At 38.7% G+C, this 19,624-nt stretch overlaps 1 protein-coding gene across 4 annotated transcripts in view; it reads right to left on the bottom strand.

Annotated features, from left to right (window-relative positions):
- LOC133644664 (gamma-aminobutyric acid receptor subunit gamma-3) overlaps positions 1–19,624 on the bottom strand; it is a 150,698-nt gene that overhangs the window by 57,705 nt on the left and 73,369 nt on the right. For all 4 annotated transcript variants that reach the window (XM_062039338.1, XM_062039340.1, XM_062039339.1 and 1 more), the window contains one exon: positions 663–883. In XM_062039338.1, coding sequence (XP_061895322.1) covers positions 663–883 — 221 coding nt within the window. The remainder of the gene's footprint in view (positions 1–662; positions 884–19,624) is intronic.

Genomic DNA, 19,624 nt, shown 5'->3' with positions numbered 1-19,624 from the left:
TATGTAAATTATCAAAAAACTTTCCGTTCTCTGAGTTCCCAGTGACCAGACAAAAGCTGTCTTTGTTGTACCAAGCCAAAGGCTTGTAAAATTCCAGGACCAGCCCAAGTCCGAGACATCTTTTTCTTTTGTGTTAATGTGACCAAAAACAATGGCTGTTTACATCCTTTAGAAACAGCTGTTGTTACGTAAACAGGGAAAGTCCAAATAAAAGAGGTGGCGTATAATTCTCTGGCCAGAGCGTGGTGGTAGACTGTGCAGAGAGTACAGTCCACGCGTCTCCCCTCAAATCGAGCAAAATTGAATCCTGTCTCTGTTTATTTCCTTGCTTCTTGTCTGTTTTAATAGATGTCATCGATGTTTAAACCTGACATAAGTGCTCTAAGATAAAGGAGCTGGTCGTATCTCTCTGCAGTCAGACACATTTTACAACTGTCTGCATGACTTTATTTACAATAAATAAACAGATTATTGACGTTTACTAATCAATTCTATAATTGTTTATGTCGGAATGGCCATGCATCTAAAAATGTATTATTTCGTGTTCACATGTTGTTATGTTACTGCCTTATTCCAAGATGGATGTATTGATTAGTTCCATAGTGCCTTGTTGACTCACACTGGACATGCGGGCAAGGTTGATGCCAGCGGACGTGTCGTACCTTAAAGTGTAGAGGATCTTGCCGTCGTTCCATATCCTGAGCAGCTGGTTGGGCACGGTGATCCAGTGCGCGTCGGCGTCCTTGGAGTTTCTGAAGATGGTGTCGGGCAGCCAGATCAGGCCCACCATGTTGCTGTTGAGCGTCAATATCTTCACGGTGCTGTTGTAGCGCAGGCGGCTGTCCGTCCACGTCTGCGCGAAGATGATGTCGATCTGGTACTCCTGCAAAGACCAAAGGAAGCACTGCTGTGTGTCGCTACTTCACTGCAGGACGGCAGCAATCGCCATGACAACGGTATCAAGTTTGACGGATTCTTTGCATGGAGTGAGAAGAGAAAGTCCAAATGAAGAAATTCTAAGTTATCACAAAACTTTGCGTTTCAGTGAGTTCCCGGCGAGAGGACAAAAGCTGTCTTTGATACCACCAAGAAGAAGGCTTGTAAAACTCCACTGTGTAGGATGGGAAGCAACATGAAGGTGTTATGTTTCTTTCATGTATTGTAATCCACAGAAAGATTTAGTTTTGACCCAAGAACTACAAAGCGGAGAGAACGTTCCAGGCACCTCTTCTTTGAACTGTTTTACGACCTCTTCTTTGGACTCTTTTACGACCTTTTCTTTGAACCGACCTTTTCTTTGAACTGTTTGTAATCAAAGGCGATGGCTGTTTACGACCCCCGTCCCTTAGAAACGGCTGTTGCCATGTAATCAGGGAAAGTCCAAATAAAAGAGGAGGCGTACAATCTTTCGCCAGAGCGCGATGGAGACTGTACAAGAGTACAGCCCAGGCGTCTCTACTCAATTGAGCCACATGTAATTCTGTCTCTGTTTAATTCCTTGCTTCTTGTCTTGTTTAATAGATTTCATCAGTGTTTGAACCTGACAGAAAGAAGAAAGTGAATGAATGTTTATAACTAAATACATTTACATATGCATAAAAATGTTTTCTTTTGTATTATTTTTTTTAATGAATTAAGTAACGTTTATGACAACCTTGTTCCAAAACACAATATAGAATGTGAGGTATAACAGGATAATGCATACATTTATCATTTGTTTTCAAAAAGTGGGACCCCAAAAATGTACTATGGGACCCCATTTTTATGACTTGATGGGGTCCCTGGCACCCCATTTTGGAAATGTCTAGCGCCTAGCACTGCCTGGTGCATTTCTTACATATTCCTTCATTTTAGGAGCTTATTTTTAAATGTTCAATGTGATTTGACTATTTTGTTGACCTTGTTAGCACTTTGGCTACCCCTGTGGTAAATTTTAAATGTGCTTTATAAATAAAGTTGATTTGATTTGATTGAGTGTTTTTCACGCTTGTGTTGACATTTCCTGTCTGCCTTGATTATAATCACAGGAAGTTATATTTCAAATAAAATATATTTTCCAGTAGGTCATTAGAAAATATCAATAATTATAATTATGCTCCTCTTCTTTGAACTATTTTACGACCTTTTCTTTGAACCAACCTTTTCTTTGAACTGTTTGTAATCAAAGCCGATGGCTGTTTACGACCCCCGTCCCTTGGAAACAGCTGTTGCCATGTAATCAGGGACAGTCCAAATAAAAGTGGAGGCGTACAATCTTTCGCCAGAGCGCGATGGAGACTGTACAAGAGTACAGCCCAGGCGTCTCTACTCAATTGAGCCACATGTAATTCTGTCTCTGTTTAATTCCTTGCTTCTTGTCTTGTTTAATAGATTTCATCAGTGTTTGAACCTGACAGAAAGAAGAAAGTGAATGAATGTTTATAACTAAATACATTTACATATGCATAAAAATGTTTTCTTTTGTATTATTTTTTTTAATGAATTAAGTAATGTTTATGACAACCTTGTTCCAAAACACAATATAGAATGTGAGGTATAACAGGATAATGCATACATTTATCATTTGTTTTCAAAAAGTGGGACCCCAAAAATTTACTATGGGACCCCATTTTTATGACTTGATGGGGTCCCTGGCACCCCATTTTGGAAATGTCTAGCGCCTAGCACTGCCTGGTGCATTTCTTACATATTCCTTCATTTTAGGAGCTTATTTTTAAATGTTCAATGTGATTTGACTATTTTGTTGACCTTGTTAGCACTTTGGCTACCCCTGTGGTAAATTTTAAATGTGCTTTATAAATAAAGTTGATTTGATTTGATTGAGTGTTTTTCACGCTTGTGTTGACATTTCCTGTCTGCCTTGATTATAATCACAGGAAGTTATATTTCAAATAAAATATATTTTCCAGTAGGTCATTAGAAAATATCAATAATTATAATTATGCTCCTCTTCTTTGAACTATTTTACGACCTTTTCTTTGAACCAACCTTTTCTTTGAACTGTTTGTAATCAAAGCCGATGGCTGTTTACGACCCCCGTCCCTTGGAAACAGCTGTTGCCATGTAATCAGGGACAGTCCAAATAAAAGTGGAGGCGTACAATCTTTCGCCAGAGCGCGATGGAGACTGTGCAAGAGTACAGCCCAGACGTCTCTCCTCAATTGAGCCAAATTTAATCTTGTCTCTGTTTAATTCCTTGCTTCTTTTCTTGTTTAATAGATGTCATCAGTGTTTGAACCTGACAGTCACTTTTTAGGATTTTTTAAAAAATGGACCGTAGTCAGACCAATGTGGTCTGTAAAAGATGCACGGCAAGAGCGCTAATACCACACCACCTTAGCTTACCCTTTAGAGCACAGCTGTAACTTCCTGTCACTAAACCTGCAGAACATAGTTCTTGTCAGGTTTCTCTATGTTTACATTTTCACACTTTACACTATTTTTGTTACACTTTATGAAGCTGTTGACAAGCGGGGCGTCGTGGAAGAGGCAGGAGGTTGTTGTGATTTTAAGGATGCAGACGAACGAGGTAGCAGCATGAGGTAAAAAGGGGTAATTATTGATAAACGAACAAAACGAGAGCGCAACGAGACAAACTGTCACATTCAAACACTGATGACATCTATTAAACAAGACAAGAAGCAAGGAATTAAACAGAGGCAGAATTCAATTTAGCCCAATTGAGGAGAAACGCGTAGACACTGTACCCTTGTACGCTCTGACGAAAGATTGCACGCCTCCTCTTTTATTTGGACTTTCCCTGATTACATGGCAACAGCTGTTTCTAAGGGAGGGGGGTCGTAAACAGGCGTCGCCCTTATCCCAAAACAGTTCAAAGAAAAGATGCATGTAGGGGAGTCAGGACCTGCTTCTTCTCCGCTTTGTAGATCTCGGGACAGACAGAATTAAAATTTGGCTCAAATTGAGGAGAGACGCCTGGACACTGTACCCTTGCACAGTGTCTCAACACGCTCTGGCGAAAGATTGTACGCCACCTCTTTTATTTGGACTTTCCCTGATTACATGGCAACCGCTGTTTCTAAGGGTCATGGGTCGTAAACAGCCATCGCCTTTGATTACAACAGTTCAAAGAAAAGGTCGTAAAACAGTTCAAACAAGCGGTGCCTGGAGGGGAGTCAGACCCTGCTTCCTCTCCGCTTTGTAGTTCTTGGGTCAGACAATATCTTTCTGTGGATTACAATACATGAAAGAAACAGAACACCTTCATGTTGCTTCCCATCCTACACAGTTTTACAAGCATTTTGATTGGTGGGATTAAAGACAGCTTTTGTCCTCTTGCCGTGAACTCAATGTAACACACAGTGTTGTGATAACTTAGATACCATTTTTCTAACAGTTTGCACTCGGACAACTTTAGCGTGGCCCGGAGGCAATTTGCGGCCCACAGCTAGTGTTCTAAAGGCCCCCGGCACATTCTAAAAATACTATTAAAATAAACAAAAACATAACAAAAGTGGAATAAAAAAGCATACAAGTGAAACGTAATTGAGAAAAAGTTGCAATGTTGACAAATAAAACAAAGCTGTTTTTTTCTTTAAAACTGTCATTGCTCAAAACATAATGTTGAATCAAAATCTTTTTATTTTATTTATGAATTATTGACCTATCCGAGTCTCCGATTACTTCACATCAAATATTCCACTTTGAAAAATATTTTTGGTGGAAGATTTTGCATATTTTGTGTTTGCCATAAAAAAAACACTGGTTTTTTTTTTTTGACAAAAAGGGCAGAAAACAAACCAAAAAAACTAAGATATTAAAAAAACAAAGAAAAAAAAACCGGATAGATGTGAAGTTGATGTAGACTGTAGAGATTTAAGCGTTAAATAAATAATGTGTGTATGTATGCCTGGCACACCATTATCATTATTTCATGGCTGGAGCAAAAAACTTGTTACACTTTTATACTGAAATAAATACACCTACAACTTATTAAATACAAATTAATAGTTCCCGGCGAGAGGACAAAAGCTGTCTTTGAACCTACCAAGCAGAAGGCTTGTAAAACTCCACCGTGTAGGATGGGAAGCAACATGAAGGTGTTCTGTTTCTTTGATGTATTGTAATCAACAGAAAGATATTGTCTTGACCCGAGAACTACAAAGCGGAGAGGAAGCAGGACCGGACTCCCCTCCAGGGACCTCTTCTTTGAACTGTTTTACGACCTTTTCTGTGAACTGTTCACGACCTTTTATTTGAACTGTTCTGAAACCAAATGGCTGTTTACGACCCCCTCTCCCTTAGAAACAGCTGTTGCCATGTAATCAGGGAAAGTCCAAATAAAAGAGGAGGCGTACAATCTTTCGCCAGAGCGTGGTGAGACTGTGCAAGAGTGCAGCCCAGACGTCTCTCCTCCATTGAGCCAAATTCAATTCTGTCTCTGTTTAATTCTTTGCTTCCTGTCTTGTTTAATAGATGTCATCGGTGTTTGAACCTGACAGAAAGAAGAAAGTGGATGAATGTTTATAACTGAATACATTTACGTATGCATAAAAATGTTTTCTTTTGTATTATTTTTATTATGAATTAAGTAACGTTTATGACAACCTTTTTCCAAAACACAATATAGAATGTGAGATATAACAGGATAATGCATACATTTATCATTTTTTTCAAAAAAGTGGGACCCCAAAAATTTACCGTGGGACCCCATTTTTATGACTTGATGGGGTCCCTTGGACCCCATTTTGGAAATTCCTAGCGCCTAGCATTTATTACATATTCCTTCATTTTAGGAGCTTATTATTAAATGTTCAATGTGATTTGACTATTTTGTTGACCTTGTTTGAGTGTTTTCCACGCTTGTGTTGACATTTCCTGTCTGCCTTGATTATAATCACAGGAAGTTATATTTCAAATAAAATATATTTTCCAGTAGGTCATAAAAAAATATCAATAATTAAAATTATGCTCTGTTTATTGCTATTCTGAATATTGCTGGGCCGGGTTTGGTTTTGGAATTGGAATTGCATTATTATGGTATTGTTGTGTACTGTTTTGTTGGATTGATTAATTATAAAGAATAAATAAAATAAAATAAAATTAGCGATATGGACTGTCAGAATAATTGTATCTAAGTTATCACAAAACTTTGTGTGGCCATGAGTTCCCGGCGAGAGGACAAAAGCTGTCCAATCAAAAGGCCTGTAAAACTCCACTGTGTAGGATGGGAAGCGACATGAAGGTGTCGGTTTCTTTGATGTATTGTAATCCACAGGAGATTTTGTCTTGACCCGAGATCTACAAAGCGGAGAGGAAGCAGGACCTGACCCCCCTCCAGGCACATTTTCTTTTAACTGTTTTGTCACCAAAGGCAGCGGCTGTTTACGACCCCCCTCCCTTAGGAACAGCTATTGCCATGTAATCAGGGAAAATCCAAATAAAAGAGGAGGCGTACAATCTTTCGTCAGAGCGTGGTGGGACACTGGACAAGGGTACAGGTCTAAGCGTTTCTCCTCACTGAGCCAAATTTAATTCTGTCTCTGTTTAATTCCTTGCTTCTTTGTCTGTTTAATAGATGTCATCAGTGTTTGAACCTGACATCTTCTGATACAAAACACTGATATCGTGATACACTTTTCTGCCGTATCGCCCGACTTTACCGTTTTGCAGCAAATGTGACCTTTGCCCAGATCTTAGTGACAATTACATCCATCCATCTTCTTCCGCTTATCCGAGGTGGGGTCGCGGGGGCGGCAGCCTAAGCAGGGAAACCCAGACTTCCCTCTCCCCAGACACTTCGTCCAGCTCTTCCCGGGGGATCCCGACAATTACAAAGAATCAATAATCTATAACAGGACTTTGTGCGCGTCTACGCCCAATAAAAGCGGGACAATATTCTGGATTTGAATGGCGGCAACGTGAAGCCCAGACCTCCTTCTCCCCAGCTACTTCGAGCAGCTCTAAATCAGGGCATGTACAAAGTGTTACAGCACAAATTGACAATATAACGCAACAAAAATGATTTTTTCTTTAAATACATATTTTTTGCCTTTTGAAAAGAATGCAATTATGAATTTGATATGGCCACGCGCCCTACCACCACAAATAGATTGCCATTCTGTGTAAAACACTGTTGCTGATCCACTATCATTAAAAAGTATATTTTCTTTACTTTTATGCATTTGTTGTGTTTAAGTGAAATGTTTCTTACACTCGAACAGTGACACCAAACTCGTTCTCATTGAGGGCCACATTGCAGTCGCACTGCCAATTAACAGAAAATAATAGTCATTTGTATTAAGATTCTCCTTATCATAATGATTATTACCGTATATTAGGGTTGTCCCGATAACAATATTTTAGTACCGGTACCAAAATTATGTCGATACTTTTCGGTACTTTTTTAAATAAGGGGGACCACAAAAAATGGCATTATTAGCTTTATTTTAACAAAAAATCTTAGAGTACATTAAACATATGTTACGTATTGCAAGTTTGCCCTTAAATAAAATAGTGAACATACTAGACAACTTGTCTTTTAGTAGTAAGTAAGCAAACAAAGGCTCCTAATTAGTCTGCTGACATATGCAGTAACATATTGTGACATTTATCATTCTATTTTGTCAACATTATGAGGGACAAACTGTAAAAATTGATTATTAATCCACTTGTTCATTTACTGTTAATATCTGCTTATTTTCTGTCTCAACATGTTCTATCTGTTAAAATGTAATAATCACTTATTCTTCTGTTGTTTGATACTTTACATTAGTTTTGGATGACACCACAAATTTAAGTATCGATCCGATACCCAGTAGTTACAGGACCATACATTGGTCATATTCAAAGTCCTCATGTGTCCTGAGACGTATTTCCTGAGTTTATAAACATAATATGATTTTTTTTTTAAAAAGAAAAATAGATTGTTTGACCATAAAAAATATTGATGTAATCATAGTAGTATCGACTAGATACGCGCCTGTACTTGGTATCATTACAGTGGATGTCAGGTGCAGATCCACCCATGGCGTTTGTTTACATTGTGACGCCGGTGAGCTACGGTGTGTTGTGAAGCATGTTTAGCTATTCCTCGTCCTCCAGTGATAATGGTACATGTACGAAACTTACTTTATTAGTCGCCATGAAGGCGAGGATGAATGATTCAGTCAGTTTTTAGGCCAAAATGCGTCCGTTCTCCCTATTCTGTCTACACACTGTGTCTGCTTGTAAGTACTCAGTGAGTGTGCGCTGCCGAACATGCTCCTCTGCTCGTAAAACTAGCAATGTCAGTACAGAATCAGTACTTTTCAAACAGAGTATAGTACCGTTTTTTATTCATTAGTACCGCGATACTATACTAGTACCGGTATACCGTACAACCCTACAGTATATATATCTATATATATCTATATATATATATATATATATATATATATATATATATATATATATATATATATATATATATATATATATATATATATATATAGATATATATATGTACACTACCGTTCAAAAGTTTGGGGTCACATTGAAATGTCCTTATTTTTGAAGGAAAAGTACTGTACTTTTCAATGAAGATAACTTTAAACTAGTCTTAACTTTAAAGAAATACACTCTATACATTGCTAATGTGGTAAATGACTATTCTAGCTGCAAATGTCTGGTTTTTGGTGCAATATCTACATAGGTGTATAGAGGCCCATTTCCAGCAACTATCACTCCAGTGTTCTAATGGTACAATGTGTTCGCTCATTGGCTCAGAAGGCTAATTGATGATTAGAAAACCCTTGTGCAATCATGTTCACACATCTGAAAACAGTTTAGCTCGTTACAGAAGCTACAAAACTGACCTTCCTTTGAGCAGATTGAGTTTCTGGAGCATCACATTTGTGGGGTCAATTAAACGCTCCAAATGGCCAGAAAAAGAAAACTTTCATCTGAAACTCGACAGTCTATTCTTGTTCTTAGAAATGAAGGCTATTCCACAAAATTGTTTGGGTGACATCAAACTTTTGAACGGTAGTGTGTATATATATATATATATATATATATATATATATATATATATATATATATATATATATATATATATATATATATATATATATATATATATATATATATATATTATATATATATATATATATATATATATATATATATATACAGGTATATGTATTTTTTTTTTTAACATATAGTGTGAAAAAAATCTGTACTTTTTTGTGTACTGTAAACGGAAAAAAGTGGTATCATTGTTAGTTTTTTTAAAACAGTAAAAAACTGTTTTTACAGTAAAATGTCATTTTTAAAGTGAACAATTTGATGGAGAACTTAAGTACAAATCCTACGTCAAGCAGATATTTTAAGTTTTTATTTTCATTTAAAAAAAACAAATATATTCGAATGTATGAATATACAATTGTTTGCATTATTAGATAATATCAAAGTATGCAGTACAGGTTTTTTTTTTTTTTTTGGTCAAAATGGAGTTATAAATATAAAGTACCAGATCTGGCCCTCTGGGTCTTGAGTTTGACACCATCGTTTTCATCCCGCTTTTAAATGTGCATTTTGACTTTGTGAAACTTTTAAATCGTGCTAGATAAATAAGGTGGATTGGACTTTTGCATTAAAAAGAGTTTTTTTTGTGAAACTGCAATCTGTGGCTTTGCAGCCAAATGAAAACACAAAGCAGCATGAAGCTTCTCCTAATCAGCTTTTTTTTATCATTTGGTGTGAACATTTGATTACAAACAAAAAATGTAGCTAATTGTGAGGGTGCAACGTCTGTGTGTAATAATAATAAAAATAATAATAACTAGATGAGGCAATTCCTGAAGGAATTGCGTGTGAATGCTCCAATGCTGAAGTTGGACTGAAATGCTGACAGAATGTAGTATGAATGTAAGAATAGTTTGACCGTTGGATAGGTTTGAATGTTGAAGAGTTTCAATTTCCAGGAGAACCGGAATTTGGTTTGGAAATTGGGAAAGTGTCCGTTTGAATGTCCAGGATGAGTGGAATGTGTTGCAGGTGGAATGGTTTCAATAGGTTGAAAAATGTGGGAATTGTGGAAGTTTAAAAATTTTGAATGGAGGAAAATGTCCCTAAAAACTGGGAATTCTTGGAAATACGGAATTTTTTTTAATTGTTGAAGGAGAGCACACAATTTTGAACAGGCTGAATATTTTGGAGTTAGAAAATTTTGATTCGGATGACAAATGTGGGAAATGTGGAACTTTGAAGAATGTCCCTTTGGTTTAAATAAAAATTTCCCCAAAATGTTGGAATTTCGGTAAAAGCGGGAATTTTTTTGAAATTGGTAAAAAACTTGAATGTTCTGAATGAGTTGAAATGGTTGGTGTTGACATTTTTAAAATCGGTCGAGAAATGTTGAAGTAGTAACATGTTGAATTGAGAAATGGTATTACGGAATTCCTGGAATTTGGGGAAAACCGGGAATTTTCCAGTTCAAAAAACAACTTCGTTTTTTTGTCCTGATTAAGAGGAATGTTTTGACGGTGGAACGGTTGAAGTGGGTTGAAAATGTGGAAGGAGTAGTCGCCAGAAAAAGGGTGGAAATAGGGCTTTGGAAAACCAGGGATTCTGGAAAATCCTGGAAATTTTTTGGACTTGGAAAAAGGGTAGTGTGAATTTCCAGGATGGTGGAATGTGTTGAAGGTGGAATGGTTTGAATCAGTTGAAAAATGTGGAAATGGCGGAAGTTTGAAAAATGGCCAACTTTATTTTTTAATGGGAAAAATATCCCGGAAAACCTGGAATTCTGGGAAATCTTTGGAATTTGTCAATAGAAAGCCCGCGATTCCCGAATAGGCTGAACAGCTTGAAGTTGGAACGATTTGAATCGGGAGAAAAATGTGGAAATGGCGGAAGTTTGAAAAATGGCCAACTTTATTTTTGAATGGGAAAAATATCCCGGAAAACCCGGAATTCTGGGAAATCTAGGAATTTTTGGAATTTGTCAAAGGAAAGCCCGCGATTCTCGAATAGGCTGGACAGTTTAAAGTTGGAACGGTTTGAATCAGGTGAAAAATGTGGAAATGGCGGAAGTTTGAAAAATGGCCAACTTTATTTTTGAATGGGAAAAATATCCCGGAAAACCTGGGATTCTGGGAAATCTAGGAATTTTTGGAATTTGTCAAAGGAAAGCCCGCGATTCCCGAATAGGCTGAACAGTTTAAAGTTGGAACGGTTTGAATCGGGTGAAAAATGTGGAAATGGCGGAAGTTTGAAAAATGGCCAACTTTATTTTTGAATGGGAAAAATATCCCGGAAAACCTGGGATTCTGGGAAATCTAGGAATTTTTGGAATTTGTCAAAGGAAAGCCCTCGATTCCCGAATAGGCTGAACAGTTTAAAGTTGGAACGGTTTGAATCGGGTGAAAAATGTGGAAATGGCGGAAGTTTGAAAAATGGCCAACTTTATTTTGAATGGGAAAAATATCCCCGGAAAACCTGGAATTCTGGTAAATCTAGGAATTTTTTGAATTTTTCAAGGGAATGCCCACGATTCCCAAATAGGCTGAACAGTTTGAAGTTGGAACGGTTTGAATCGGGTGAAAAATGTGGAAGGTAGAGCGCGCCAAAATCTGGAGAAGAAGAAGAAGTTGAATAAATAGATTAATTTTGGTGTACAAAACCATATGTGTGAATGTTTTAGAGCAGTTTTTTACATTTTTTTGCAAAGCAGTAATTATAGTCTGCAAATGATGTGTTGTTGTTGAGTGTCGGTGCTGTCTAGAGCTCGGTAGAGTAACCATGTAATACTCTTCCATATCAGTAGGTGGCAGCAGGTAGCTAATTGCTTTGTAGATGTCGGAAACAGCGGGAGGCAGTGTGCAGGTAAACCGGTATCTAATGCTTAAACCAAAAATAAACGAAAAGGTGAGTGCCCCTAAGAAAAGGCATTGAAGCTTAGGGAAGGCTATGCAGAACCAAACTAAAACTGAACTGGCTACAAAGTAAACAAAAACAGAATGCTGGACGACAGCAAAGACTTACCGTGGAGCAAAGGCGGCGTCCACAATGTACAACCGAACATGACATGACAATCAACAATGTCCCCACAAAGAAGGATGAAAACAACTGAAATATTCTTGACTGCTAAAACAAAGTAGATGCGGGAAATATCGCTCAAAGGAAGACATGAAACTGCTACAGGAAAATACCAAAAAAAAAGAGAAAAAGCCACCAAAATAGGAGCGCAAGACAAGAACTAAAACACTACACACAGGAAAACAGCAAATAACTCCAAATAAGTCAGGGGGAGATGTGACTGGTGGTGACAGTACACCTACTTTGAGACAAGACCTATAGTGATGCATGCTTGGTTATGCTTTAAAGCAGGGGTCACCAACGTGGTGCCCGCGGGTACCAGGTAGCCCGTAAGGACCAGATGAGTAGCCCGCTGGCCTGTTCTAAAAATAGCTCAAATAGCAGCACTTACCAGTGAGCTGCCTCTATTTTTTAAATTGTATTTATTTACTAGCAAGCTGGTCTCGATTTGCCCGACATTTTATTCTATGAGACAAAACTCAAATAGAATTTGAAAATCCAAGAAAATATTTTAAAGACTTGATCTTCACTTGTTTAAATAATTTCATACATTTTTTTACTTTGCTTCTTATAACTTTCAGAAAGACAATTTTAGAGAAAAAATACAACCTTAAAAATGATTTTAGGATTTTTAAACACATATACCTTTTTACCTTTTAAATTCCTTCCTCTTCTTTCCTGACAATTTAAATCAATGTTCAAGTAAAAAAAAATTTATTGTAAAGAATAATAAATACATTTTAATTTAATTCTTCATTTTAGCTTCTGTTTTTTCGACGAAGAATATTTGTGAAATATTTCTTCAAACTTATTATGATTAAAATTCAAAACAATTATTCTGGCAAATCTAGGAAATCTGTACAATCAAATTTAAATCTTATTTCAAAGTATTTTGAATTTCTTTTAAACATTTTGTTCTGGAAAATCTAGAAGAAATAATGATTTGTCTTTGTTAGAAATATAGCGTGGTCCAATTTGTTATATATTCTAACAAAGTGTAGATTGGATTTTTACCTATTTAAAACATGTCATCAAAATTCTAAAATTAATCTTAATCAGGAAACATTACTAATGATGTTCCATAAATTATTTTTTAAATTTTTTCAAAAACATTCGAATTAGCTAGTTTTTCTCTTCTTTTTTTCGGTTGAATTTTGAATTTTAAAGAGTCGAAATTGAAGATAAACTATGTTTCAAAATTTAATTGTCATTTTTTTTGTGTGTTCTCCTCTTTTAAACCGTTCAATTAAGTGTAAATATCATTAATTATTAATAATAACATAGAGTTAAAGGTAAATTGAGCAAATTGGCTATTTCTGGCAATTTATTTAAGTGTGTATCAAACTGGTAGCCCTTCGCATTAATCAGTACCCAAGAAGTAGCTCTTGCTTTCAAAAAGGTTGGTGACCCCTGCTTTAAAGTCATATCCAACAATTGCGACGATAACTTTTTACTGTCAACTGAGTTTCGTTTTGTAATGATTTCTGCTGGCGGTGTGCCTCCGCAATTTTTTCAAGGCAAAAAATGTGCCTTGGCTCAAAAAAGGTTGCAAAACACTGTTTTAGAGCATTCACACAATAATAACAACAATGGCTCATGGACAGCAATGATGAGACAAATGTGCTGACTATCACACTACGGGTCACTTTTTGTTCTTTTTTTTCTCCACTTTCTGCTTTTTTCCCGTCGACTTCATCGCACAAAATTGTTTTTTTTATTTCAAACTCCACGCACATTCCTCATTGCGACGGCGCCAGAAAGTAATGATCAGAGCAGGTGGAATTGAATCCTTCAAGAACGCGGCGTGGACTTGAACATAAGCGCTCTGGCGTCACGTAGGTTCCAGCGTGAGTAGTCCTTTTATTCCGCGCGGACAAAAAAAGAAACAAAGGTTTTCCACACAGAGAAATAATTGCAGCGACGTCATTAGAAACAATGGAATGTTCTTTGTAAGGATGTACTTTAAAGGAAGAAAAAGGCTTTGGTCACATTTCAGCCAAAGCAGGAGGACTTTGTTACACTTCACGTAAACGTTGTTAGACGTCCAATTAAGATCTCAAGTACACGCTCACACTAATCACTAATTTTATAACGAACAATCTTAAACCTTTTAATTTAACAGTGGAATGATCTCAGCCTTCCCGGTAAGGTCTATTCAAGTGTACCGGAGAGGAGGCTACGCCGGAAAGTCGAACCTCGGATTCAGGAGGAACAGTGTGGTTTTCGTCCTGGTCGTGGAACTGTGGACCGGCTCTATACTCTCGGCAGGGTCCTTGAGGGTGCATGGGAGTTTGCCCAACCAGTCTACATGTGCTTTGTGGACTTGGAGAAGGCATTCGACCGTGTCCCTCGGGAAGTCCTGTGGGGAGTGCTCAGAGAGTATGGGGTATCGGACTGTCTGATTGTGGCGGTCCGCTCCCTGTACGAAGTCGGACTCGTTTCCAGTGAGGGTTGGACTCCGCCAAGGCTGCCCTTTGTCACCGATTCTGTTCATAAGTTTTATGGACAGAATTTCTAGGCGCAGTCAAGGGCGTTGAGGGGATCCGGTTTGGTGGCTGCAGGATTCGTCGGCATCCTTCCGTCTCGGGAGATCCAAAAAGGGGGGTGGGTCTCACTGCGAGATGTCCCCTGGCACCCGTTTCTTTCGCCAATCGGATGGGCTTAGAACCGGTATCTGCTGGAGTGACCTCTCCAGTGGATCTACACGGCCTGGGCATGGAACTATGGAAGGCAAGATGTCGTCCAGGCAGCAAGCACCCCCTCTCCGCATGGCTGGTGGATCCAAGGGAGCGACGAGTGTCGATACAACGTCAAACCACCTTCAGGACTCCGGCTCCTGATTTTCTGCCGGGGTTTACTCCCTTAGCCTTACCCTCGAGTGGGTTGACCGCAAGGCAGCGGTGGTTTTGAGATTGGAGATTTCCTTCTCCTAGATAGGCTGCCTTACCAGGTTTACGAGCCCCATCTGCCCGAATGCGGCAGGTAGCACGGGGGTACATCTTACCCGTGGCGGTATAAGCCCGACCTGATTCTGGCTGCAGGATTAGGTCTCTGCTTTTTGCAGATGATGTGGTCCTGATGGCTTCATCTGGCCAGGATCTTCAGCTCTCGCTGGATCGGTTCGCAGCCGAGTGTGAAGCGACTGGGTTGAGAATCAGCACCTCCAAAGTCCGAGTCCATGGTTCTCGCCCGGAAAAGGGTGGAGTGCCATCTCCGGGTTGGGGAGGAGACCCTGACCCAAGTGGAAGAGTTCAAGTACCTCGGAGTCTTGTTCACGAGTGAGGGAAGAGTGGATCGTGAGATCGACAGGCGGATCGGTGCGGCGTCTTCAGTAATGCGGACGCTGTATCGATCAGTTGTGGTGAAGAAGGAGCTGAGCCAGAAGACAAAGCTCTCAATTTACCGGTCAATCTATGTTCCCATCCTCGCCTATGGTCATGAGCTTTGGGTTGTGACCGAAAGGACAAGATCACGGGTACAAGCGGCCGAAATGAGTTTCCTCCGCCGGGTGGCGGGGCTCTCCCTTAGAGATAGGGTGAGAAGCTCTGCCATCCGGGGGGAGCTCAAAGTAAAGCCGCTGCTCCTTTACATGGAGAGGAGCCAGATGAGGTGGTTCGGGCATCTGGTCAGGATGCCACCAGGACGCCTACCTAGGGAGGTGTTTAGGGCATGTCCGACCGGTAGGAGGCCATGGGGAAGACCCAGGACACGTTGGGAAGACTATGTCTCCCGGCTGGCCTGGGAACGCCTCGGGATCCCCCGGGAAGAGCTGGACGAAGTGGCTGGGGAGAGGGAAGTCTGGGCTTCCCTGCTTAGGCTGCTGCCCCCGCGACCCGACCTCGGATAAGAGGAAGAAGATGGATGGATGGATGGAGTGGACTGATCTAAACCAGGGTTGCGCGATAAAGACGACAATGGAGATTTTAATGCATGTCAAATTTGGCATCCAATGAATGCGTCTTCGCTAGCGGCTAACGCCCCTCCACAGTGAAAGCCACTTCCAAGTCACTAATTCTTAAAACCCATTTTTTACTCATTGGCTTTTAACCCAGCATGAGACTTTGAACTGTTTTTAACTTTTGAGATTACCCTTAGAGGTAGAGGCTTAGTGGCCACATGCGTGGACATCACCTTTTAGCTCTTATTTCCGAAATTGTGTACACGACTGAATTGGGGTCTTATGGCCGCTTATGTGGACACTTATACTGCCATCTGGTGGTGTCAGAAGAGAATAACATACAATGGAATTTGGAGAAAAAAAAGTGTAAAAATAAGAATTAGCAAGTCACTAAACATGAAGTACACGTTTGTGTACTTATGGACTGAGTACATCATATCAAGAGATGATTCTTAGTTTTTATTCTAATTAGGGTCCAATAAGCCCAAATAGCAAAGAGAAATTAAAAAAAGCATGTAAGCAAACAGCTTGGGCCTTAAGAGGTTTTTAAGATAAGTTTTTGATATATTTGCATCTGTTTTAAATGAAATGTTTTAGTCTGTCTATACGTGTTTTTGTTTGTGGTGTACAGCCCTTTGTTTTTCAACTGTGGTTGTTTGTAAAGGTCTTTATAAATAACATTGGTATGGTATCCTCACCTCTGTGACAACAAACAAGTACATTATCACTGGAGGACGAGGAATAGCTCACCATGCAACACTTTTGCCATTGTTTATAAACTCAGGGAATAAGTCCCTGGACACTTAAAGATTTTAGGGGCAAAAAATATGATGACCATAAATTCCGGATAATAAGGCGCTACTTTTTTTCCCTACGCTTTGAACCCTGCGGTTTATAAAACGGTGTGACTAATTTATGGATTTTTCTTCACTGACGGCTAGAGATGTCCGATAATATCGGACTGCCGATTTTATCGGCCGATAACTGCTTTAAAATGTAATATCGGAAATTATCGGTTTCAAAAAGTAAAATGTATGACTTTAAAGCGCCACTGTACGGAGTGGTACACGGACGTAGGGAGAAGTACAGAGCGCCAATAAACCTTAAGGGCACTGCCTTTGCGTGCCGGCCTAATCACATAATATCTACGGCTTTTCACACACACAAGTAAAAGCAATTCATACTTGGTCAACAGCCATACAGGTCACACTGAGGGTAGCCATATAAACAACTTTAACACTGTTACAAATATGCGCCACACTGTGAACCCACACCAAACAAGAATGACAAACACATTTCGGGAGAACATCCGCACCGTAACACAACATAAACACAACAGAACAAATACCCAGAACCCCTAGCAGCACTAACTCTTCCGAGACGCTACAATATACACCCCCCGCTACCCCAACCCCGCCCACCTCAACCTCCTCATGCTCTCTCAGGGAGAGCATGTCCCAAATTCCAAGCTGCTGTTTTGAGGCATGTTAAAAAAAATAATGCACTTTGTGACTTCAATAATAAATATGGCAGTGCCATGTTGGCACTTTTTTCCATAACTTGAGTTGATTTATTTTGGAAAACCTTGCTACATTGTTTAATGCATCCAGCGGGGCATCACAACAAAATTAGGCATAATAATGTGTTAATTCCACGACTGTATATATCGGTATCGGTTGATATCGGAATCGGTAATTAAGAGTTGGACAATATCGGGATATCGGGGAAAAAAAGCCATTATCGGACATCTCTACTGACGGCCATGATGCAAATTTTTTTTTTTCATCATAAAACACATTCATATGGTGTGTTATTGTTTGTGCTATGGCACCATCTTTTGGACAAGTTTGCTCACTGCAGGTGCCGCTAGGTGAATCAAGTACCGTATTTTTCGGACTATAAGTCGCTCCGGAATATAAGTCGCACCGGCCGAAAATGCATAATAAAAAAGGAAAAAAAAACATATATAAGTCGCACTAGAGCAGGGGTCACCAACCTTTTTGAAAGCAAGAGCTACTTCTTGGGTAGTGATTAATGCGAAGGGCTACCAGTTTGATACACACTTAAATAAATTGCCAGAAATAGCCAATTTGCTCAATTTACCTTTAACTCTATGTTATTATTAATAATTAATTATATTTACACTTAATTGACCGATTTAAAAGAGGAGAACACACGAAAAAAATGACAATTAAATTTTGAAACATAGTTTATTTCAATTTCGACTCTTTAAAATTCAAACTTCAACCGGAAAAAAAGAAGAGAAAAACTAGCTAATTCGAATCTTTTTGAAAAAATAAAAAAAAACAATTTATGGAACATCATTAGTAGTTTTTCCTGATTAAGATTAATTTTAGAATTTTGATGACATGTTTTAAATAGGTTAAAATCCAATCTGCACTTTGTTAGAATATATAACAAATTCAAATCATTATTTCTTCTAGATTTTCCAGAACAAAAATGTAAAAAAAAAAAAATCAAAAGACTTTGAAATAAGATTTAAATTTGATTTTACAGATTTTCTAGATTTGCCAGAATATTTTTTTAAAATTTTAATCATAATAAGTTTGAAGAAATATTTCACAAATATTCTTCGTCGAAAAAACAGAAGCTAAAATGAAGAATTAAATTAAAATGTATTTATTATTCTTTACAATAAAAAAAATAAATTTACATGAACATTGATTTAAATTGTCAGGAAAGAAAAGGAAGGAATTTAAAAATCCTAAAATCATTTTTAAGTTTGTATTTTTTCTCTAAAATTATCTTTCTGAAAGTTATAAGAAGCAAAGTAAAAAAATTAATGCATTTATTTAAACAAGTGAAGACCAAGTCTTTAAAATATTTTCTTGGATTTTCAAATTCTATTTGAGTTTTGTCTCTCTTAGAATTAAAAATGTCGGGCAAAGCGAGACCAGCTTGCTAGTAAATAAATACAATTTAAAAAATAGAGGCAGCTCACTGGTAAGTGCTGCTATTTGAGCTATTTTTAGAACAGGCCAGCGGGCTACTCATCTGGTCCTAACGGGCTACCTGGTGCCCGCGGGTACCGCGTTGGTGACCCCTGCACTAGAGTATAAGTCGCATTTTGCCATGACCCGCCCCCGCCAAATTGTTATTGGTTGACGTGTGTGTGACGATTGCTGATACACGCCTAGTCTCTTACGTGAATGAGATAAATAATATTATTTTATATTTTACGGTACTGTGTTAATGATTTCACACATAAGTCGCTCCAGAGTATAAGTCGCACCCCCGGGCCAAACTATGAAAAAAACTGCGACTTATAATAATTATAGGGGGTAGCGGGGGGTGTATATTGTAGCGTCCCGGAAGAGTTAGTGCTGCAAGGGGTTCTGGGTATTTGTTCTGTTGTGTTTATGTTGTGTTACGGTGCGGATGTTCTCCCGAAATGTGTTTGTCATTCTTGTTTGGTGTGGGTTCACAGTGTGGCGCATATTTGTAACAGTGTTAAAGTTGTTTATACGGCCACCCTCAGTGTGACCTGTATGGCTGTTGACCAAGTATGCATTGCATTCACTTGTGTGTGTGAAAAAGCCGTAGATATTATGTGACCGGGCCGGCACGCAAAGGCAGCGCCTTTAAGGCACGCCCCCAATATTGTTGTCTGGGTGGAAATCGGGAGAAATTCGGCAGAATGGTTACCCCGGGAGACTTTTGAGA

This window comes from Entelurus aequoreus, linkage group LG27 (assembly GCF_033978785.1).
Source record: "Entelurus aequoreus isolate RoL-2023_Sb linkage group LG27, RoL_Eaeq_v1.1, whole genome shotgun sequence".
NCBI classification, from domain to species: domain Eukaryota; kingdom Metazoa; phylum Chordata; class Actinopteri; order Syngnathiformes; family Syngnathidae; genus Entelurus; species Entelurus aequoreus.
This window is presented reverse-complemented; position numbering and strand designations above follow the sequence as displayed.